This window comes from Dendrobates tinctorius, unplaced genomic scaffold, assembly GCF_039654945.1.
Source record: "Dendrobates tinctorius isolate UK_male_01 unplaced genomic scaffold, ASM3965494v1 ptg000136l, whole genome shotgun sequence".
NCBI classification, from domain to species: Eukaryota; Metazoa; Chordata; class Amphibia; order Anura; family Dendrobatidae; genus Dendrobates; species Dendrobates tinctorius.
Window position 1 is genome coordinate 7,327,942 of NW_027361804.1, and position 23,997 is coordinate 7,351,938.

General features: G+C 44.2%; 2 protein-coding genes across 10 annotated transcripts in view; both read right to left on the minus strand.

The window, feature by feature from the left end:
- Positions 1-374: 374 nt before the first annotated feature.
- Positions 375-2,351, minus strand: LOC141048579 (uncharacterized). The gene has a single exon (XM_073544295.1). The coding sequence runs from the start codon at positions 2,127-2,129 to the stop codon at positions 375-377; it is 1,755 nt and encodes a 584-aa protein (XP_073400396.1). The 5' UTR covers positions 2,130-2,351.
- Positions 2,352-5,108: 2,757 nt separating this feature from the next.
- OVCH1 (ovochymase 1) overlaps positions 5,109-23,997 on the minus strand; it is a 32,945-nt gene continuing 14,056 nt past the window's right edge. For 5 of the 9 annotated variants that reach the window (XM_073544250.1, XM_073544248.1, XM_073544249.1 and 2 more), the window contains 8 exons: positions 23,009-23,044; positions 22,560-22,784; positions 21,988-22,164; positions 21,643-21,871; positions 21,087-21,250; positions 20,412-20,507; positions 10,992-11,125; positions 5,109-5,300 (listed from right to left, as the gene is read on the minus strand). In XM_073544250.1, the coding sequence (XP_073400351.1) occupies positions 5,145-5,300; positions 10,992-11,125; positions 20,412-20,507; positions 21,087-21,250; positions 21,643-21,871; positions 21,988-22,164; positions 22,560-22,784; positions 23,009-23,044 (1,217 nt within the window). In that variant the 3' untranslated portion in view covers positions 5,109-5,144. Of the gene's footprint in view, positions 5,301-10,991; positions 11,126-20,411; positions 20,530-21,086; positions 21,251-21,642; positions 21,872-21,987; positions 22,165-22,559; positions 22,785-23,008; positions 23,045-23,997 lie in introns of those variants that run through there. The other 4 variants (XM_073544252.1, XM_073544254.1, XR_012220084.1 and 1 more) reach the window with 4 other exon arrangements.

Consider the following 23,997-nt stretch of genomic DNA (forward strand, 5'->3'; position numbering starts at 1 on the left):
AATGGAAATGAAACGGAAGATTCTTTCAAGCATTTATGAATAATTTTTCAGGCATCTCTGAGATCGATCTCACTCCAGAAGACTCCTGAAAAATTCCACCGATTGTGAACGAGACCTTTACTACTACTCGGTAAATGCAAATCTACAACTCTGTTATGATTCTCTAGGCCTTGTGAGCCACGAGTATGAAGATTAATCGTTGTATGAGGAACATTCTGCAGCTTTCTACTAGGTTCTGAGTTCTATTAAAGATCACAGAAAACGAGAAGTCCATCAAAAAAATAGAAAATGAGCTCAACCTGCCTAATGGCTGAATTACTTCACCAGTCACGCTGTGCTCCCTATGAAGTCACCGGTCTCTGAGCAGATTTATTTCATAATAATGGTTCCTCGTAAGTTCCATTCCCAAATAACTTAATATAACCTCCCCACATACATAACGCAGCATGTAGGGGCTCGGAGAAGGCGGCAGTGAAGGTGTGTAAGTGTCTGATGGGGTCACACAGCTCATAGAAGGACAACTGCCCGGCCTCATAATCCAGATAGATCCGGAATCTTTCATTGGAGATCTGGTGAGGTAATCTGATCTCTTCACTGTTATGTATCACTAAACATCGATTATTATAAACCTGCCCGCCATATAAACCCCAGGACTTATTATACCCAATGTATGACTGAGGTCCCCTCCTGTCTATACTGGGGTAACACATCCCCACCCTCCACCTCGGTGATCCACTGATCTCCACATCCCAGTAATGTCGTCCTGAGGTAAATCTCCTCCTGCTCATCACCTGAGGATGTTCCTGGAATCTCTCTGATATTTCTGGACGATTCTGTGTTATTTCTGTCCAGGTCGCAGTTTTCAGGTCGTCTGATATAAGGAGATTATTAGCAGCCGTGTTTACGGCCAGTAATATGTCTGCAGGATCCTGAACATAGAAGGTCACATTTATATCTCTTATCATAGCAGATAATGTGTGCGATAGGTATGAGATTTGCTCCACAATTTTATCATCACCATCTATTGTGTCCTCATCACCTCCATCATGTCCCCATCTGTCCTCATCACCTCCATCACCCCCATCATGTTCTCCTGTGTTCTCATCACCTCCATCATGTCCTTCTGTGTCCTCATCACCTCCATCATGTCCTCCTGTATCCTCATCACCTCCATCATGTCCCCATCTGTTCTCATCACCTCCATCACGTTCTCCTGTGTCCTCATCACCTCCATCTTGTCCCCCTGTGTTCTCATCACCCCCATCATGTTCTCCTGTGTTCTCATCACCTCCATCATGTCCTCCTGTGTCCTCATCACCTCCATCATGTCCTCCTGTGTCCTCATCACCTCCATCATGTCCTCCTGTGTCCTCATCACCTCCATCATGTCCTCCTGTGTCCTCATCACCTCCATCATGTCCCCATCTGTCCTCATCCCCTCCATCATGTCCTCCTGTGTCCTCATCACCTCCCTCCTCCTCCTCAGGATCACACAAGTCACCGGTGTCTGGTTCCTGTAAGACAGTCAGTGGATCTATCACGTTACACAGCTCCTCAATGTGCCTCATCTTCCGGCACAACTCGTCCTTCTTTATTTCCAGCTTTTGGATCATATGTGACAATAACACTTCATCTTTCTGCCAGGAAATATCACTCAGGATCCTCTTCTCCAGGTTGTCCACCCGTCTCCTGATGTCTGGGAACAGGGCAGTGACTCTCTCAACTTTTCCAGATGCTTTTTCTTGAGCTTTTCTCCTGCTCTCCTCTAGTCTCCAGACTCTTTCCTCAGTCTCTTCCTTCTTTGTCTTCAACTTCTTGAAAAAATGTCTCAATTTTTCCTTCTTCTTCTTAGAGGACTCATCTAGAGACTCCAACTTATGTCCTCGGTGTTTTCCAATCAGATAGCAGGACACACAGATACAAGCAGCGTCCTCAGTGCAGTAATATTCCAGGATCTTCTTATGGACAGAACATTTCCTGGTCTCCAGAGAAGTGATGGGATCAGTGAGGACGTGTTCTGGTCCTTTGCTGTGAACTCTCAGGTGATTATCACACAGAGAAGCCTCACACAGGAGACAAGATTTAACGGCAGACACAGGAGCGTGAATACAGTAAGTGCAGCGAATCATCTTGACCTCCTCGTGATGTAGTGGAGGATTTCCTGTCTACTCAACAACGTTAGTCCATGCAGGTTGTTCCAGAAACTTTGCTCAACATTTAGAACAGGAAGAAACTACAGAATAATCCTGCGTATTCAGGACCTGATCAATACAGACCCGTCAGAAGTTGTGTCCACCTCTCAGGGTTACAGGATCTGTATCTGGGGTCAGACAGATAGAACATTTGAGCTCCTCTCCTGGACCAGCAGACGCCTTCAATGACGGCAGAAGGAAGAAAGAAACGAAAGTAGAAGTTGAAAGTCTAAACTTGTCACTGACAAATACAATAGACTAAGCAAAAAATCAACTTTCTCGACAAATATGAGGCAGAAAATTACAGCGATATCATGAGAGACTTCGCTCTCCCAGTTGTAAGATGAGAAGCAAACACCTATGAATCTTAACAAGAAAACAGGTTTTTGACAATATTATTTATAATTGCGCCATATATTCCATGGCGCTTTACATGTGAAAAGGCGTAAGCATAATAAAAAAACAAGTACAATAATCATGGACAGCACAAGTCAGCAACTGGTACAGGAGGACAGAGGACCCTGCCCGCGACAGTTCATAATTTACAAGGGATGGGTGAGGATACAGAAGGTGAGGGTAGAGCTGGTCGTGCAACGGTTTGGTGTTACTGCAGGTTGTAGGCTTGTCGGAAGAGGTCGGTCTTCAGGATCCTTTTGAAGGTTTCAATGATAGATGAGAGTCTGATATGTTGTGGTAGAGAGTTCCAGAGTAGGGGGGATGCGCGGGAGAAATCTTGTATACGATTGTGGAAAAAGGAGATAAGAGGGGAGTAGAGAAGGAGATCTTGTGAGGATCTATGGTTACATGCAGGTAAGTACCAGGAAACGAGGTCACAAATGTATGGAGGACTCAGGTTGTGGATGGCTTTGTAGGCCATGGATAGGATTTTTAACTGGAGTCTCTGGGTAGTCGCCAGTGCAGAGATTGACAGAGGGGAGAGGCCGGGGAATAGCGGGGGGACAGGTGGATTAGTCAGACTGCAGAGTTCAGGATAGATTGGAGGGGTGTTAGAGTGTTAAAGGGGAGGCCACATAGTAGGAGATTGCAGTAGTCAAGGCGGGAGATGATGAGGGTTGCACTAGTGCTATTGCAGATTCTTTATTAAGAAATGTACGGATCTGGGAAATATTTTTGAGTTGGAGTTGACAGGAAGTGGAAAGGGCTTGGATACGTGGTTTGAAGGAGAGATCAGAGTCCAGGGTTACACCGAGACAAGATGGCTTGATACAATTCAGATAACGGCAGAGAAGACCCTGGAGGACCTATCTAGGTTTGCACAAGATCGATCTTCCCACAGACCGTTCATCCATCAAATTGCCATGGCTCGAGATTGAGCCGAAGACCGTTATTTTTATTATAATTATTATTAATAGCTATTCCTATAAGATTGGAATTACACATCTTTAAATACGGTCTACTCGTGTATTTGCCTTGTAGGTCACTTGGTGAAATTGCTAATAAGGTGGCATCTCTCCTTCATTAAAACTAATTAAGCTTTTCCTAATTATTGGAAGCAATGATGGAAAGAATATGGCAATGAAGGTACAGGAATACAGAATTGGTGAAATTCCTCAATCTGCTTTGTCTTTGGCTTTCAGTTTCTCATCTTATTTCACAAGTGACATGTTTCACTCCTTTCCCAGAACTGTCGAATATCCGAGCTGAAATATCATGCTGAAAGACAAAACGCCCTTAATAATTTTTGAGCAACACGATTATATAAAATTCAAATGTAATGCAAACTCAATTTTGCATGTTATTAGGGCTTTGAACCATCATATATTATGTGATAAATGTAAGGTCATACACATGGGAAGAAGGAATCAATATCACCATTACAGACTGAACGGGAAACCTCTGGGTAAATCTGACCTGGAGAAGGACTTGGGGATCCTAGTTAATGATAAGCTTACCTTGAGCAGCCAGTGCCAGGTAGCGGCTGCCAAGGCAAACAGGATCATGGGGGTGCATTAAAAGAGGTCTGGATACACATGATGAGAGCATTATACTGCCTCTGTACAAAGTGAGTACATTGGTGGAGGAGTGGGCTGCCGGTGCCTTCTTCCACTAATCAACAAGTGTAACATTAGACTCAATGAAATTACCTAATTGTGTCTGCTGTTTCATACACTGATTGCGAAGAGTCGGTGTAGCGGAGACCTGACCAGAGCGCCAGGGGAATGGGAACGGGATGAGTATGTGTTTTTCTTTTCATATGTATATGACATCTTTGGATGTATATAGCAGGCTATGTGGGGGTTCATACTGTGCGTGGGGGGCTATGTGGTGGCTCACACTGTATAGAGCAGGCTATGTGGGGGCTTATGCTGTATATATGGAGACTACGTGGGGTCTCACACTGTATATAGGGGCTATGAGGGGGCTCACTGTATAAAAGGGGGCTGCAACTTCTCAATATTAAGTGATACAATATTAATATAAAATAGGTATAATAAATATGTTAATATTAATATTGAGCAGAATTATTTTCAGCCTATTGGTTCAGCCTCCACAACAGTCATTATCTCATGAGGCCCCTCAGCAAAACTAATTGCCCACCCCTGCCATAATGCATTTAGTAGACTGATGGGTAATAGAAGCTAGGAACATACACCGTAGGTGTCGGGGCAAAAAAAAGTTAAATATTTTTTGTATCCTGCTGCATTGTCCCACATTATATAGTAGAGTTTGTATCGTCTTTATGTCACTTTTTGCAGGGTTGATTCCACCTGCACCATGTTTGTCAGGCTCACAGTCCAGGAGGGCGCTGCGGCCCTTCACAGTCTCATCATCTGATGCTCCTTGGTCACCATGTTTAATCAGAGATTTTACCAGTAGATTAATCACTAAATGAAACCACCCCGCGGCTAAGAGTCGTTTTACCACATCGGTATAAAAAACAAACTGCATGACCGAGACATTAAAGTTCTGTTTATTGCATCATGTTTTCCATCATCTGATGTGTTTCTCTATCCAGGCTCTGTACTTAGATACTGAGGAATATACAGCGGGAGCGTTGGGGTCACAAGTGTCGCTTCCCCAGCTGACTACTCCAACCAGCTTGTACTTGTTTTCTGACCGGCAGATCAGTGGACCCCCGGAATCCCCCTGCAAAAAGAAGAAGTGTCAGTCCCAGCCCAACTGCTGCAAAGAAGCAAATTAATCTGTGCAAGTCTAAGGTACACATGGGGGCGCTCCTATCTCGGACCTTCATAGCATATCCACCGAATAGGCCATAAATATCCTAAAGATCCGAGTCCCACTCTTGTGATCTGCATTTGTCTCAAGAATAAAGCCCTGTCACATGCCGCCAGGAATGGGAAACCGGATGGACATGCCCGTCTTGTTCCATTCTCTTGTGTAGGAATTTCACTTTTCATAACTTCGATAAAAATGTAGGGAGAGAGCTGCAGGATGGGGGACATTATACAAGGAAAAGGCCATGGATGGGGACATTATACAAGGAAAAGGTCATGGATGGGGGACATTATACAAGGAAAAGGCCAAGGATGGGGGACATTATACAAGGAAAAGGCCAAGGATGGGGGACATTATACAAGGAAAAGGCCAAGGATGGGGGACATTATACAAGGAAAAGGCCATGGATGGGGGACATTATACAAGGAAAAGGCCATGGATGGGGGACATTATACAAGGAAAAGGCCATGGATGGGGGACATTATACAAGGAAAAGGCCATGGATGGGGGACATTATACAAGGAAAAGGCCATGGATGGGGACATTATACAAGGAAAAGGCCATGGATGGGGGACATTATACAAGGAAAAGGCCATGGATGGGGGACATTATACAAGGAAAAGGCCAAGGATGGGAGACATTATACAAGGAAAAGGTCATGGATGGGGGACATTATACAAGGAAAAGGCCAAGGATGGGGGACATTATACAAGGAAAAGGTCATGGATGGGGGACATTATACAAGGAAAAGGCCAAGGATGGGGGACATTATACAAGGAAAAGGCCATGGATGGGGGACATTATACAAGGAAAAGGCCATGGATGGGGGACATTATACAAGGAAAAGGCCATGGATGGGGGACATTATACAAGGAAAAGGCCATGGATGGGGGACATTATACAAGGAAAAGGTCATGGATGGGGGACATTATACAAGGAAAAGGTCATGGATGGGGGACATTATACAAGGAAAAGGTCATGGATGGGGGACATTATACAAGGAAAAGGTCATGGATGGGAGACATTATACAAGGAAAAAGCCATGGATGGGGACATTATACAAGGAAAAGGCCATGGATGGGGGACATTATACAAGGAAAAGGCCATGGATGGGAGACATTATACAAGGAAAAGGCCATGGATGGGAGACATTATACAAGGAAAAGGCCATGGATGGGGGACATTATACAAGGAAAAGGCCATGGATGGGGGACATTATACAAGGAAAAGGCCAAGGATGGGAGACATTATACAAGGAAAAGGCCATGGATGGGGGGGACATTATGCAAGGAAAAGGCCAAGGATGGGGGACATTATACAAGGAAAAGGCCAAGGATGGGGGACATTATACAAGGAAAAGGCCAAGGATGGGGGACATTATACAAGGAAAAGGCCATGGATGGGGGACATGGATGGGGGGGACATTATGCAAGGAAAAGGCCATGGATGGGGGACATTATACAAGGAAAAGGCCAAGGATGGGGGACATTATACAAGGAAAAGGCCATGGATGGGGGACATTATACAAGGAAAAGGCCATGGATGGGGGACATTATACAAGGAAAAGGCCATGGATGGGGGACATGGATGGGAGGGACATTATGCAAGGAAAAGGCCATGGATGGGGGACATTATACAAGGAAAAGGCCAAGGATGGGGGACATTATACAAGGAAAAGGCCATGGATGGGGGACATGGATGGGGGGGACATTATGCAAGGAAAAGGCCATGGATGGGGGACATTATACAAGGAAAAGGCCAAGGATGGGGGACATTATACAAGGAAAAGGCCATGGATGGGGGACATGGATGGGGGGGACATTATGCAAGGAAAAGGCCATGGATGGGGGACATTATACAAGGAAAAGGCCAAGGATGGGGGACATTATACAAGGAAAAGGCCATGGATGGGGGACATTATACAAGGAAAAGGCCATGGATGGGGGACATTATACAAGGAAAAGGCCATGGATGGGGGACATGGATGGGGGGGACATTATGCAAGGAAAAGGCCATGGATGGGGGACATTATACAAGGAAAAGGCCAAGGATGGGGGACATTATACAAGGAAAAGGCCATGGATGGGGGACATGGATGGGGGGGACATTATGCAAGGAAAAGGCCATGGATGGGGGACATTATACAAGGAAAAGGCCAAGGATGGGGGACATTATACAAGGAAAAGGCCATGGATGGGGGACATGGATGGGGGGGACATTATGCAAGGAAAAGGCCATGGATGGGGGACATTATACAAGGAAAAGGCCAAGGATGGGGGACATTATACAAGGAAAAGGCCATGGATGGGGGACATTATACAAGGAAAAGGCCATGGATGGGGGACATTATACAAGGAAAAGGCCATGGATGGGGGACATTATACAAGGAAAAGGTCATGGATGGGGGACATTATACAAGGAAAAGGTCATGGATGGGGGACATTATACAAGGAAAAGGTCATGGATGGGGGACATTATACAAGGAAAAGGTCATGGATGGGGGACATTATACAAGGAAAAGGTCATGGATGGGGGACATTATACAAGGAAAAGGTCATGGATGGGAGACATTATACAAGGAAAAAGCCATGGATGGGGACATTATACAAGGAAAAGGCCATGGATGGGGGACATTATACAAGGAAAAGGCCATGGATGGGAGACATTATACAAGGAAAAGGCCATGGATGGGGGACATTATACAAGGAAAAGGCCATGGATGGGGGACATTATACAAGGAAAAGGCCATGGATGGGGGACATTATACAAGGAAAAGGCCAAGGATGGGAGACATTATACAAGGAAAAGGCCATGGATGGGAGACATTATACAAGGAAAAGGCCATGGATGGGAGACATTATACAAGGAAAAGGTCATGGATGGGAGACATTATACAAGGAAAAAGCCATGGATGGGGACATTATACAAGGAAAAGGCCATGGATGGGGGACATGGATGGGGGGGACATTATGCAAGGAAAAGGCCATGGATGGGGGACATTATACAAGGAAAAGGCCATGGATGGGGGACATTATACAAGGAAAAGGCCATGGATGGGGGACATTATACAAGGAAAAGGTCATGGATGGGGGACATTATACAAGGAAAAGGCCATGGATGGGGGACATTATACAAGGAAAAGGCCATGGATGGGGGACATTATACAAGGAAAAGGCCATGGATGGGGGACATTATACAAGGAAAAGGCCAAGGATGGGGGACATTATACAAGGAAAAGGCCATGGATGGGAGACATTATACAAGGAAAAGGTCATGGATGGGAGACATTATACAAGGAAAAGGTCATGGATGGGAGACATTATACAAGGAAAAAGCCATGGATGGGGACATTATACAAGGAAAAGGCCATGGATGGGGGACATGGATGGGGGGGACATTATGCAAGGAAAAGGCCATGGATGGGGGACATTATACAAGGAAAAGGCCAAGGATGGGGGACATTATACAAGGAAAAGGCCATGGATGGGGGACATTATACAAGGAAAAGGTCATGGATGGGGGACATTATACAAGGAAAAGGTCATGGATGGGGGACATTATACAAGGAAAAGGCCAAGGATGGGGGACATTATACAAGGAAAAAGGCCATGGATGGGGGACATTATACAAGGAAAAGGCCATGGATGGGGGACATTATACAAGGAAAAGGTCATGGATGGGGACATTATACAAGGAAAAGGTCATGGATGGGGGACATTATACAAGGAAAAGGCCATGGATGGGGGACATTATACAAGGAAAAGGCCAAGGATGGGAGACATTATACAAGGAAAAGGCCAAGGATGGGAGACATTATACAAGGAAAAGGCCATGGATGGGGGACATTATACAAGGAAAAGGCCAAGGATGGGAGACATTATACAAGGAAAAGGCCAAGGATAGGAGACATTATACAAGGAAAAGGCCATGGATGGGGGACATTATACAAGGAAAAGGCCATGGATGGGGGACATTATACAAGGAAAAGGCCATGGATGGGGGACATTATACAAGGAAAAAGCCATGGATGGGGGACATTATACAAGGAAAAGGCCATGGATGGGGGACATTATACAAGGAAAAGGTCATGGATGGGAGACATTATACAAGGAAAAGGTCATGGATGGGAGACATTATACAAGGAAAAGGTCATGGATGGGAGACATTATACAAGGAAAAAGCCATGGATGGGGACATTATACAAGGAAAAGGCCATGGATGGGGGGGACATTATACAAGGAAAAGGCCATGGATGGGGGACATTACACAAGGAAAAGGCCAAGGATGGGAGACATTATACAAGGAAAAGGCCATGGATGGGGGACATTATACAAGGAAAAGGTCATGGATGGGAGACATTATACAAGGAAAAAGCCATGGATGGGGACATTATACAAGGAAAAGGCCATGGATGGGGGGGACATTATGCAAGGAAAAGGCCATGGATGGGGGACATGGATGGGGGGGACATTATACAAGGAAAAGGCCATGGATGGGGGACATGGATGGGGGGGACATTATACAAGGAAAAGGCCATGGATGGGGGACATGGATGGGGGGGACATTATACAAGGAAAAGGCCATGGATGGGGGACATGGATGGGGGGGACATTATACAAGGAAAAGGCCATGGATGGGGGACATGGATGGGGGGACATTATACAAGGAAAAGGCCATGGATGGGGGACATGGATGGGGGACATTATACAAGGAAAAGGCCATGGATGGGGGACATGGATGGGGGACATTATACAAGGAAAAGGCCATGGATGGGGGACATTACACAAGGAAAAGGCCAAGGATGGGAGACATTATACAAGGAAAAGGCCATGGATGGGGACATTATACAAGGAAAAGGCCATGGATGGGGGACATTAATGGGGGGGACATTATACAAGGAAAAGGCCATGGATGGGGGACATTATACAAGGAAAAGGCCATGGATGGGGGACATTATACAAGGAAAAGGCCATGGATGGGGGACATTATACAAGGAAAAGGCCATGGATGGGGGACATTATACAAGAAAAAGGCCAAGGACATTATTACAGGAAGGTGCCGGATCAGGGACATTATTACAGGATGGGGGACATTGTGACATGAAAAGGGCAAGCACTTCTGTCTTCACAGGATCTGGAAAGCTACAAGGGTCCATACATCTGACGAAGATGTAAATGGGGGTCCAGGTCCAAATTTTGTACCGGGCCCATTGGACTCTAGTCATGCCACTGGAGAGCTGCATATATGGGGCCACATATCCATTCCTGAGAGTATGTGTCCGGGCTCCCAGGGAAATATAGAACATAAAAAATGTTAATATACAGCAATATAATAAATAGCAGCCAAATGCATGGCAAGATCGTATCCAGGAATATTGCACAGCATTCTGGACTACCACAATTAAGATTATTGTCTATATCCCTGGTGGTCCAGGTCAGCTGAGGGGATTATATCTCTATATATGGTGGTCAAGGGTAGTGATTTAATTAGTGCCAGCATCCCTGGTGGGTGATGAAGGTGCAACCGTCCAACCCTGACTATCGAATGTTCACCTAAGGGCGGCATATTTGGGAGTCAGCAAGTAATTGAAAGCTCACCCACCAGACACGCCGAAGCCCCCGATGCCCCCGCACACAGGTTTCTTTCCGTTACATCTGGGCCCCAGTAGCTCTTACAGTCTTCTGTGGACATGACCTTGATATTTGCTTGTCGAAGTAATTTAGGATAAAAGATACCTAAAAAGAGAAGAAGAGTTTTTCATATCTCAATGCATTGTCCTCAGAGTTCATAATATTCTAGTGACACTTTGATTTACACACGGAGGTGTGATCCTGAAGAAGTTTCCACTTATGGAGGAAATTAGGATCAGATATGTTGAATCAGAAGTGTCTGATAGAGGCTATTAAAAGATATGTGCACGCTCAGCTCAGTCGAGCATGCCTATAAGATTGTGGTCTGAAGTTTGGACTCAATTCCCAACAACCCATCTTTGCTGCCGCAAACTGACAAGACCACCAGCTAATATGAACAGCTCTCAGTGTTATCACATGGTAAGACACAAGCCTTGCTAGGTGATAAACAATATAATCAATATACAATATGTTATATTACTTATCTGCCCGCATTCTCCACCACTTGTGGAATATCCAGCAAAGATTCAGTCTTTACATGTGATTTGAATTTAAAAATTTACTTAAAAAATAAATTTATTTGAATTTTGTTACATTAAATTCACCTGTGAAGACCGGATTTTTGCTGGATTTTCCATATCATAGGTCAACTTGTGAGGTAGGCCTCTTAACTCTGGGCCTCCAAAAGTAACGTGGACATCAAGCACTGCAGCTTATATGCAGACTTGGCATTTCTCACTACCATCATGCCAGCAGGCTTTTTCCCACAAATACTGACAAGTTGAAGCTTACACTACAACAGGAACCACATGCGGGGTAAACTATGTATACTCAATCTCACCAAGAACACAACCTCATATCCACTTCCCAAATCTTCCTCTTGTTGGTATGAAGGGGAGTACCAGCATCACAAAAAGTGCATATCTATTGGCAATCCCACGCGTTTTGGGACTTCATGTCCACAACAGTCTCATCCAACTAAGTGACGAACACCCCTCTTTTCCAGTAAATGTAATGAAGTATGGAGGTGGAATGCAGGATTGAACTACAACATAATGTAGGGCCACTACTTTATGTATGGCTCGGCACTGGGGAAACAATAAAGGGGACACAGCTCGCACTGTACTGTTGGAGTCTCTGAATTCAGCTGATCGGTATCAAGCCGGAGTCAGAACTTTCATTGCTTCTCGAATAAAAGTGTCACAAAGTGACTTGTCCTGTGTGACGCGACCCGCAGGACGGTGCTAAAACGACAGGACAAACAAGGGGAACACCGGGGAAACTGTTACACGGTGGGCCCTGCAATAGGGAACGGGGACGTGGAGACCTCCTGCACTCCCCTGAGGCAGTGTCCCTAAACACTCCTAACGTTCCCTATACAGGCTCTTCACCTGTCGCCGAGCAGGATACCTCCAATCCCTAGCTCGCCCTGCACCTATCCCTTTCTAGGGAGCTGGTAGGTGCAGACACTAGTCCCACCGCTGTACTAATACACACAAGGGAAATACTACAAAACAGGGAAAACACACAACTTAGCTTTGCTCTGCTGCAATTGCTCCAAGCAACAGAGTACGGCACCCGGATATAGTTTCCACCTGAATAGCTGCTAATCCAAAGCTCTGGCTGAGCTGCAAGGCACTGCTCTCAATAGCTTCTCTCTCCACCAAGGTTGGTTGGGGAATGAACAATATCACCAACAGTGATTCAGAACACCTAACACACCTTTATAGGTAGGAGCCAGAGTAATCACACCTGCTGGGTAATTTACGTGTAATAACCCCAGCAGCCACCGGGGGGGGGGCAAAACCAGCACTATAGCCACTACAGTTGTAGTAACCCCAGCGGCCACCGGGGGCAAAACCCACACTAAAGCGACTACAGTGTAGTAACCCCAGCGGCCACCGGGGGCAAAACTAACCTTAAGCCAAAGGCTTGAAGGAAAAAAAAAAAAAAGGTTATATGTGCTAGATGTGCCACAATCCAACATGGATTGTGACTGATAGGAACTGAAGGAGTTAAATTGAGTTCTGTCTATGTTGCATTCTCTTGTTTAAAACCTTATCTGTTCTTCGAGGAGATGTCTCAGACATCTCCCTTGTGAACCAAGGTCAAATACCTCTGCTTTTTCGCCTAAATGACTTTCTTTGTCGAAAACAAGTTGTAAAATCATTTGTACTGCGCATGTCTGTAAAATGTTTACATTCTTTACTATAAAAGACGGAAGCCTAACTGATAAGCCAGAGGCGTCTTGGAGGCATCCTGAGTTGTACCATACAGCTGGTGTCTGTGTAGTTCTTCTCCACGGAGCTGATTTAATTAGAGACATATGATGCTTCACACCCAAGAACATCGGTCCTTCAGATGAAAGAGTAATCTGAGGGATCCCGACAGTTTCCTGGCGCCCGAAACAGGGACCTGATATAGGCACCTCTCCAAGACTACCCGATCTACAGACCACTCCAGTTACTGATGAAATTGTGAACAGCAGACCTAAACACCTGGCCAGGTAAGAGATCAATTTTTCTCTTCTCTGCTCTTCATAATCTATCATTATAACTAAGGTCCGTATAAAGGGGAATCTAGTAGAGGAGGGGGCCGTAAAATCAGGTCCATATAAGAACTCTGAGGAAATCGGGTGTGACACGCATATGTAATTTCTGCTCGAATGAGAGGTTACTGTAGGTTCTGTGTGTGCACAGCTATTTTTAGAAAAAGAGCTGATGCAAATCAAAATGGGAGAGGTCTGACATTATGGAATATAAGGCTGGGTGAACAGTTCATACTGCGCAGCCCGGACGGACAAGTTTTTCACAATAGACGGTTCCGCACTAGGAATAGAGGAGGTTGTTGAATGGCTACTTTGATTTGAAGGACTGTGAAAAGTAGACAAATAAGCTGCACAGTAGGTATTCGTTCAAAGAGTGGTGATATTGCCTAACTGGGTCATGTGACAGCGTCCTTTCGGGGAGGTCACCGCCTAAGCTTAAATCAACACCCTTTACGAATAAACCTTGTGACAGATAAGAGTGTGACCGAATGAGCACAGGACCGTGAAATGAGCCTGTGACAGGATATGACTGAAGAACCCCGACAGATGGACACTTTATTTACAATCCTGTGTGTTGTGGGAGTATTTCTGTTCGGATGCTACATAGCATATAAGTACACGAAACACGTAGTACACCGAGGAACAGACACTCCATTTAGCCTGTTAGCACCTTAGGAAGAAGGTAACGAGGTATAGTAGAGCCTAGTCTTGAGCTTACCCAATACACCACCTAAGGCAGGGGACTAACAGGAAGACAACAAGAGAGACAGGATAAGAATAAAAGATAAGATGGGGAACAGTCAGGGAAAGATACCTGAAGAAGGAAATCGGTTATGTGATATAATTGAGGATAGATATGGAAGTAGTGCAGCAAAGAACCTGGAAAAAGTATTAATCAAATCCAAAGTGCAAGATAGGCAGGCTGTGTGAATCCTTGTATATATGTCTATGAGAACCTCTGAATAAGATGAAAGATGAGTAATTGAGTAAAAAAAAAAAAATCAGTGAATGAGCACGTATGAATGAATCATCACACATCATTTTTGTGTCAAGAGATTTGTGACCTTTCTAGTTGTGGTGGAATCCCGGACAGATGCGTTATAGATATTTCAAATCTACATCTGAGACTGAATGAATTGAGTAATGATATAGTTCGTGTTATATGTGGCATTACATTGTAAAGTTTCCTGAATGCATGTGGCCAGAAAAAGGGCAAGGCATGGTTAATCTCATTATACAGTTATCTGCCCTTACAGTGAAATCCCGTGATTTTGAGTTTCTTTGTAGAAATTGATTTTGATAAGTCTAAAGAACTACAGAATTCTGTGAAGGACGACGCTGCATTCTGATGGGAGGGGGGAATGATACCGCTGCGTAGTTTTTCTTCTCCCTTCGCTCTTATCTCTGCTGAGTGTGAGCTGTGCTCAAAATTCTCTGTAATTCTATCCGTAAGGAACGCGCTGAAAGATTTGTGCATTTTAAAGCAACAGTACTTAATTGAAGATTGGAAGTTAAAAGTAAGATATGGTGCCTAATTTAGAAGGGAATTGTAAGTGATTGTTTGGTCATTGTAAGTGATTGCTTGGTCATTAATGTGTTTGAACCTGCTTCTAGTTGTGTGATTGATTTGTATAGCAAATTGTGTCAAATTACAAGAGACAGAGAAGGAAGGAAGCAGTAAAACAAGTGGGACAAATATTGAAAAAGGCAAAAATACCAGAGTGTGAAAGTTTGGATGTACAAAAAGGCACAGACAAGGGAAGAAAATAGCAAGTGAATAAATGATGCTTGAGAATGTGCAGCAGTGTGGAAGGTGTATTATGAATGTTTGATTGACAAAGTGTAACCAGAGACCCAGACAAAACAGATGGACTTGTAAACACTGTGGTCAGACTCAGACAAACCCAGACTGAATAGCTACTTGTGTGACCTGTGCTACTGACCTAAGAGAATTGCACTAAATCCTATCCAGACAAGATCATAAGAAGCTGACATAATAGTGTGGATAGTGGGTAGTGGGACATTGGCCCTTGAGGAGTAAGCTGACAGTAGACATCAGACGGCCAACCCCATCAGGACCTAGAAGTGTGACTAGAATAAGAAAGATACAGGTGTATTATCCCTGGAGCCCCTCTGACCAGCTAGCTTTGCTGAAGCAGCTGCCTGCCCCTGAAGACCAACCATTCCCGTTTTACAGACACATAAAGGAAGTACAGCAGACATATAAGTGTACCTGGGCAGACCTAGAGAGGTTGATGAGTTTAAAGGCAGGTGACGCACTAGATCATATAATTAAGACACACAGATGTGACAAAGAATCAGGCTTGGGGCATGGATGATAAATCTGCACGATCTGGGGAGACGTACTGTGAGTCACTAAGACAATGGGCTGCAGTGGAACAATCAGAGCAGTCTGTACTCCTGACTAATGTGACACAGCAAAGAGGAGAGAGAGTAGAGATATACCTTGGACGGTTACAGCTGAAATGGGCAGACATGGGGTACATTTGCATAAACCCACTTGATGTTAGAATACTGGTGGATGCATTCATTGACGGTATGAACAAAGACTTACGAGACGCAGTACAGACAGCCAGACCTGAATGGAGACATGTAGATCCGAAAGACCTCCTTAAGGTAGCTAAAGAAATTGAGCAAACAAGGACAATAAAACGACCTGTCATGTATGCTGGAGCACAAGGAAAAAAGTGGAGACGTAATAGGGAAGGCATGTGAGATGACACTGACGTTTCTTTTGACAATCTATTCCCCACATGACATCCATGCCATACTCCTACAAGTTCAACCAAAACATCTGTCTATGGCCAGACAGCTCAGACTTGAGTGTGCTCGACTAATTCCTGAGTATGTCACTCCTCAAAAGATGTAACGTTCTGAATCCAGCCACCCTCCTGCCTGTGGATTCAGAAAAGGGGGAATTGGTGACCGTATTGGCAAGTGAGGAAGGATACTTTGACATGACGCATGAACATGTCTGCATAGAACTGATGAGTCAGGAGACAGTTGGGTTTGCACACATTCATGAAAAACCTGTTCCTAATGCAGACTTTGAGTTTCTTTTTTGTAGATGGCCCCAGATACCACCAGGATGGACGATTCTACACTGGATATGCAGTAGTATCCTCACATGAGGTAATCCGAGCGGAACCACTCTCTCCTCACATGTCGGCGCAGGAGGCAGAGTTGAAGGCACTCACTGAGGCGTGTAGAGCCGCTGCAGGTAAAGTCGCTAATATTTTCACAGATTCGAAGCCCATTAAAAATGCAGAGCTGTTGAAACAATTGATGGAGGCATTGATGTTACCAGTCCAGGTTGGCATTGTCAAGGTAAAAGCACACACAAAGGTGACTCCGTGGAGGTAGAGGGCAATAGAAGGGCGAACGAGGCTGCTAAAATAGCACAAGGCGGCCTAGAGAGAGCAGTGGACGGTGGCGGGGAGTCAGCGTATTCCAGCCACATTGGGTCTAGATGTCCTGAAATCCCTCCAGCAAAAGGCTGCCCAAACAGAGAAGGTACACCGAGGGAGACTGGGAGCTGAGCTGAACTCAAATGGAGTATGGGAGAATAAGGATAAAATGTGCCCACCAAAGTCCCTGTTCCCAATCATGGCGCAAGCAGCACATGGCCCCAATCACACCTCAAAAAGTCACATGTGTGCCATGGTAGATGCCTTCTGGATCGCTCCTGGCTTCAGTTGCGCAGCCGCGAAACTTGTACAATCATGCCTCATCTGTGCACAGCACAACCCAGGTAAAACAGTAAAAGTCCCTAAGAAAGCGACACCTAGGCCTCTCTACCCGTTTCAGAGACGGCAGATTGACGACATACAGCTACCAAGGTAGGAGTGTATGCAAATATCCTAGTATGTGTAGATCTCTTCTCTGGATGGCCAGAGGCCTACCCGGTGAAAACGGCTACAGCTCGAGCCACTGCAAAGAAACTGGTGATGGAACTAATACCACGATTCGGTGTCCCTGAAACAATTGAATCAGACAGAGGTACACACTTTACTGCTGAGGTAATGCAAAATGTAATGCAAATGATAGGTGTAGAACAAGCATTTCATACACCCTACCACCCACAGAGTTCAGGGAAGGTAGAAAGAATGAACGGGACACTGAAATTGAAAATACAGAAAACCATGGAGCAGACCCATAGACCATGGCCAGAGTGTCTCCCATTAGCATTATTCTCAGTAAGGTACACACCCACGGGGAAAACTAAACTGTCACCCTTCGAGATACTGTTTGGAAGACCACCGAACACAGGGTTGTACTACCCACAGGTCTTAACACTCAATGTGGATAATTTGACAAGTTATGTAATCCAGTTGCAAAAGCATTTAACTCAAATGCATTCTCTAGTTTTCTCTTCCATTCCAGATCCAGATAGTGTGGAAGGAACTCACTGTCTACAACCTGGTGATTACGTATATGTCAAGAAACACTCCAGAAAGACCCTTGAACCCCGATATCAAGGACCTTACCAAGTACTCCTAACAACGCCTACTTCTGTTAAGTTGGAAGGACGACCAACCTGGATCCACGCATCGCATTGCAAACTAGCCACAGGAGTTAACAAAGCATAAGAGTGCATAATGTTTTGGTTTGGTTTTGTTGCATTATCTGTAATAATGGTAGCTGCGTGGGACAATCTAAATTCTCCAATGTCCTTGAATAATAAGTTTATACAACATCATGAAAAATTACTGAATGATTGGTCAAATCATTTGCTGGATCTGCACACATTCAGCAGTATCAGCCACTAGTATTCCGTTCCTTGTTATTCCTATGCCACCCGAGGAATTATTTGCCTGGACCAGTTGTTCTGATACACTTGCTAATAATGCCACAAATAATGTGAAGTTATGGAACACAACTGTTGGTATACCTATTGTGGGATGGGTAGGATACCCTTGGTGGCAGGGTAATCTTTCAGGAAGTAATACATACCTTCAATATCTGGCATATAAAGGGGGGGCTTGGGTACCCAGGAATAGAACTCGATTAACCTACCTGGGGCAAATTCCAATGTATGGCCTACAAGTTAGTTTTAATGTAACTTCCCACTCTACTGATGCCTTCAAACCAATACTGCTAGAAAGAAGGTTGCATAACACGTCCTGGGAGTATTCCAATTTATTTCCCCAGGGCAATAATGAAACTTGTTTTAATATTTCAGGTAATATACCTTGCAACGAGTCATCTGGATATGAGAAAGGAACTCCCACCTGTGGAAATCCCGATGTAGGGTATTGTAGCCCTTTAGGACAACTTCCAAATTGGTGTATGCTTCAGAATGTATCTGCGTTCATAGATTTAGTTCATAGACTGGTATTACAACATTCAGCCCTATGGGACCTACCTAGTGACATGTTCTGGGTATGTGGAGACAATGCATATAAATGGTTGCCAGTAGGGGTAAAAGGTGCTTGTACTCTGGGTCGTTTGACTCCAGCTACCTTTGTTATTCCGAATGACCAGTTGAATACTCAGAGCATACCTAAACACACGTTGTACAAAAGAGCTGCTGACAATACACCTCGCCTCTCTGGGAGACCACATATAGTGCAGATGAGTGTGGCCAATAAAATTGTCAGCTCTATTTTTATTTATCCTATGATTACTCAAATGTGGGATAAATTAGTCAGGGCTACAGATTACTTAGATGACCAAATATGGGATATATTGGATATATTGAACACCACCGTTGCTGTCCAAAATCAGCTCATCATAGCCACTAATCAGCATACCATAGTATTAGATTATTTAACTGCAGCGCAAGGAGGTATGTGTCAGGTCATCGGACCAGCTTGCTGTCATTATATAGATCCCAACAGCATTATAAAGTTAAAATTAAAAATAGAGGATGTTCAAAAACTTAGAGATCAGTACGATAAAGACAATGATCGTACTAAGGATAGTTGGTGGTCAGATACATTCTCCTTTCTTAATCCAGCTAATTGGTTTAAGGGTATTGGAGGCTGGATAGCTGGGATTATACTAAGTCTATTACGTATTGTTGTTTGTATCTTCGTAATATATGTGCTATTGAAACTTGTTTTTTGGTGTATCTCTGTATGCAAGAAAAGATGTAGAAATAGATAAGGAAGTTTGACTGTAAACAACAAGAATTTAACTATTATTCCTTTGAGTCCTAGATTGACATCTCATTTCTGGCATGAAGGAGCGTACTCTTGCAATGATGGACGTGGCTTCAGTATCTGGGGGATGGAGAAGGTAGAAGACCTGTCTCCCTTGGGCAACCCGTCGGCCTGGGATAGTACCTGGTGAACGAGCCACTATCCGCTGTTGTTGCAGGATCCAGTGTTCCAGATTGTGGAAAATGAAGATGTCAAAGGGGGGAATGATAGGAACTGAAGGAGTTAAATTGAGTTCTGTCTATGTTGCATTCTCTTGTTTAAAACCTTATCTGTTCTTCGAGGAGATGTCTCAGACATCTCCCTTGTGAACCAAGGTCAAATACCTCTGCTTTTTCGCCTAAATGACTTTCTTTGTCGAAAACAAGTTGTAAAATCATTTGTACTGCGCATGTCTGTAAAATGTTTACATTCTTTACTATAAAAGACGGAAGCCTAACTGATAAGCCAGAGGCGTCTTGGAGGCATCCTGAGTTGTACCATACAGCTGGTGTCTGTGTAGTTCTTCTCCACGGAGCTGATTTAATTAGAGACATATGATGCTTCACACCCAAGAACATCGGTCCTTCAGATGAAAGAGTAATCTGAGGGATCCCGACATGACAAAAAGCAGTTATGTTACAGTTGGGTTTACTTTCGCTGGCATTGTTAGACATCTTACTTCTTCCTTTGGTAGCCCCCCATCCTGCAGTCAGACAGCTGTCAGGTCCAAACTTTTCAGCTTCTTGCGGCAAACATATTACAGTCACGGAATCACCTTAAATAAGGGAGAGAGAAGTCTACAGAATGTCAAGCCTCATATAGGCAATGTAATAAAACGTTGTCTGCAGTTATATGGATAATGTTCCCCCAGCTTGAATGGTGAAACGGCTTACTAATGCACCGACGCATTTCAAGCTCCCTGTGAAGGATGTGAGACAACTCTACTGAATTTATGATGGTAGCCATATTGGTTGTCAGTATAAAGCTATCCATTAAGGGTTTAGTGTATGAGGCAGACTCCCGACATCCCTACCATTCAGGTACTTGGTAACTGTCCCGATTTAGCCCATAAAAATGTACCAAATTTGGCATTTAAAGTAATGGAACCAATATGTCTCAGTTCCATTTACTTGAATTGGACTAAACTGCTGTAAGATGCAGTACCAGGCAAAGCCACAATTCGACATGTCACTGTACCTGGGTGTAGGGAATGTGGTGCCAACTTACACCGTGGACCATTTATTCAGTTAATTTAGGGAGAGTGATTGGAGTCTAACCAACTCCGTTCAGGTATTGCTGGTCTACCATAAGGATAAGCCATCGATATGATCGTCCTAGAAAAATCGCTTCTTACCCAAGAGAAGAGGAAACTCAAGCTCTAGTAGGCAGAGGTCGTAATCTGGAGGAACCAGGTCATTGTCGTACAGTTCGTGAATGTAGGATTTTCTTACTACGGCTTCTGTCCTGTTAGCAGAAGACCGGTCTACGTGTCCTAGGATCACTCTGTCTGACCCAACACTGCGAAAAGGAGGACAGCATTCATCATAACATGTATAGGACTTCACATGGACCCTTCAAAATGTACTGTTTAGTCAAATTTGCCCCAAAAACAACATAGAGGCAGTTTCCTTGCACAAGTGGCCATGGTTTTGGGTGGTCTTGAGAGTACCCATCACCCATGGTCGTTCCACTAAGATTGGGTCACCCCCACCCAGTTTCTCCTCCCTCACAAAACTTTTCAATCAGAACCATTTTTCTATTGAATGATGTAGAGAGAGGGGGGCTTCATAGATAATTTCCCCCCAAAAATTCCACTTTTGGGAAAGTTATTGACCCTATGGCACAGTCATAGGATATTTTTAATTCCTTTTAAAATTATCTTTACGTTGAGTTATAACGAGAACATTTACACAAAGTTGCAGTGCGCCGCAGTCAGCAACCATTTCTCATGGATGATTGTCGCCCCACAGAAAGAATCTCCCCATTGGTCCTCAAGGTTGGCAATCCAAGGCCAGGACCTGGGCAGAGCGTTCTGACCTCCCACAACTCGAGGAGTCCCTTTTTCATCTGTAACAACTTCAGTCATTGAAGCAGACTTGGTTTTTGGCATGGGATCTACAGAAGAGACCCCACAGAGGTCTACAAAAAGAAATCAAAAACACGGTTGTTTTAAGGTCATGACTCACTGACTTTGGTGCCAAGCACTCATTAATATATTTGTGAAATATAGGACATTATATGGTAGACTGAATTACCATAATCAACCGCAACCTCCACAGATCTCCATGTCTCCATGACGGAAGACCTATTTCTCTCACCGTAACGAATATGGAAACCGCGACTACTCACAGAGTTGTCGGTGTGGAAGTGAAGAATTAGGAAGCCGCTTCTGGAGATGAAGACACGATTGGACTTATTTCCGCAAAGTGATACTAGGAGAAGAAAAGTAAACTAGATGGCATCCCCACAAGAGACAATGATATATTCGTTATCATTTACCAAAATATTTTATTTTTATATTAAGTAGATTCAAAATTGCTCCCAGGATTATTTCCTAGAATAAAGATATAGACAAAATTACTCCATTTTTCTGACACCACGTACAAATTCCTTATAGAATTCTGTCTACCTGCAGCCTCCACTAGGGGGAGCTAAATGCATACTGATAATCAATAGAACTCAATAGTAACCCAGTATGCAGTAAGCTCTTGAGCTCGCCTAGTGGTAGAACTTTATAATTTAGCAGAAGATTTGAAGCTTCATATCATGAGAAAGGAAAAATAATCTCTTCCCCTCTCACAACACTTTCAAAAACAATAAAGCTTACCCAACAAGGTGGTATCATTACCGTCTCCATCATAAATACTTAAAAAATCCCATGTGCAGTTTGGAGAGTCCTCCAGTCCTAGGTCTACAATGTATAACGCAAGCTCATGCCCAGATTCAGAAGAAATGATCCAACGACAATCAAGTCCACTAAGGTAAGTCACCGGATACCCGGGTGATTTTAACTTGGATGTTCCAGCTCTTAAAACTTTCAGAACGGGGCAACCTGAAAAGGTAAAAATGATCAAAGAAGAAGAAAATATTTTAAAAAAAATCATATCGAAACACATGACAAGTAGTCAATATCTAAAATGCCTGACCAAGGTACTCAGATCTTGGAGAGGAGTGCACCAAAAATTGTGAAGTGGTATATTAAGACACCTAGCATGAAGGATTGAGTGAACTCTGAAATTCGAAAATTTAAATTTTTTCATTGAGAAAATTACTTACTGAGATTAGACAAATCCTCGCTGTGATTTATAGAATCTAAAAAAAGCAAAAACATTATATATATTACTGGTTAACAAAGTTCCATCTCTGTTGACCTTCTACCCTCTTTGGGGGTCTTCTTTATAGATCTGTTAACTTTTTTTATATTGTGTAGGGTACGGCCACACGGTAACGGCTTTATATTGTGTAGCGTACGGCCACACGGTAACGGCTTTATATTGTGTAGCGTACGGCCACACGGTAACGGCTTTATATTGTGTAGGGTACGGTAACGGCTTTATATTGTGTAGGGTACGGCCACACGGTAACGGCTTTATATTGTGTAGGGCACGGCCACACGGTAACGGCTTTATATTGTGTAGGGTACGGTAACGGCTTTATATTGTGTAGGGCACGGCCACACGGTAACGGCTTTATATTGTGTAGGGTACGGCCACACGGTAACGGCTTTATATTGTGTAGCGTACGGCCACACGGTAACGGCTTTATATTGTGTAGGGTACGGTAACGGCTTTATATTGTGTAGGGTACGGCCACACGGTAACGGCTTTATATTGTGTAGGGTACGGCCACACGGTAACGGCTTTATATTGTGTAGGGCACGGCCACACGGTAACGGCTTTATATTGTGTAGGGCACGGCCACACGGTAACGGCTTTATATTGTGTAGGGTACGGCCACACGGTAACGGCTTTATATTGTGTAGGGTACGGCCACACGGTAACGGCTTTATATTGTGTAGGGCACGGCCACACGGTAACGGCTTTATATTGTGTAGGGCACGGCCACACGGTAACGGCTTTATATTGTGTAGGGTACGGCCACACGGTAACGGCTTTATATTGTGTAGGGTACGGCCACACGGTAACGGCTTTATATTGTGTAGGGCACGGCCACACGGTAACGGCTTTATATTGTGTAGGGCACGGCCACACGGTAACGGCTTTATATTGTGTAGGGTACGGCCACACGGTAACGGCTTTATATTG

Bases quoted from the DNA above. Each gene is read 5' to 3' on its own strand.
- LOC141048579 (XM_073544295.1), bottom strand. From the start codon at position 2,129: ATGATTCGCTGCACTTACTGTATTCACGCTCCTGTGTCTGCCGTTAAA.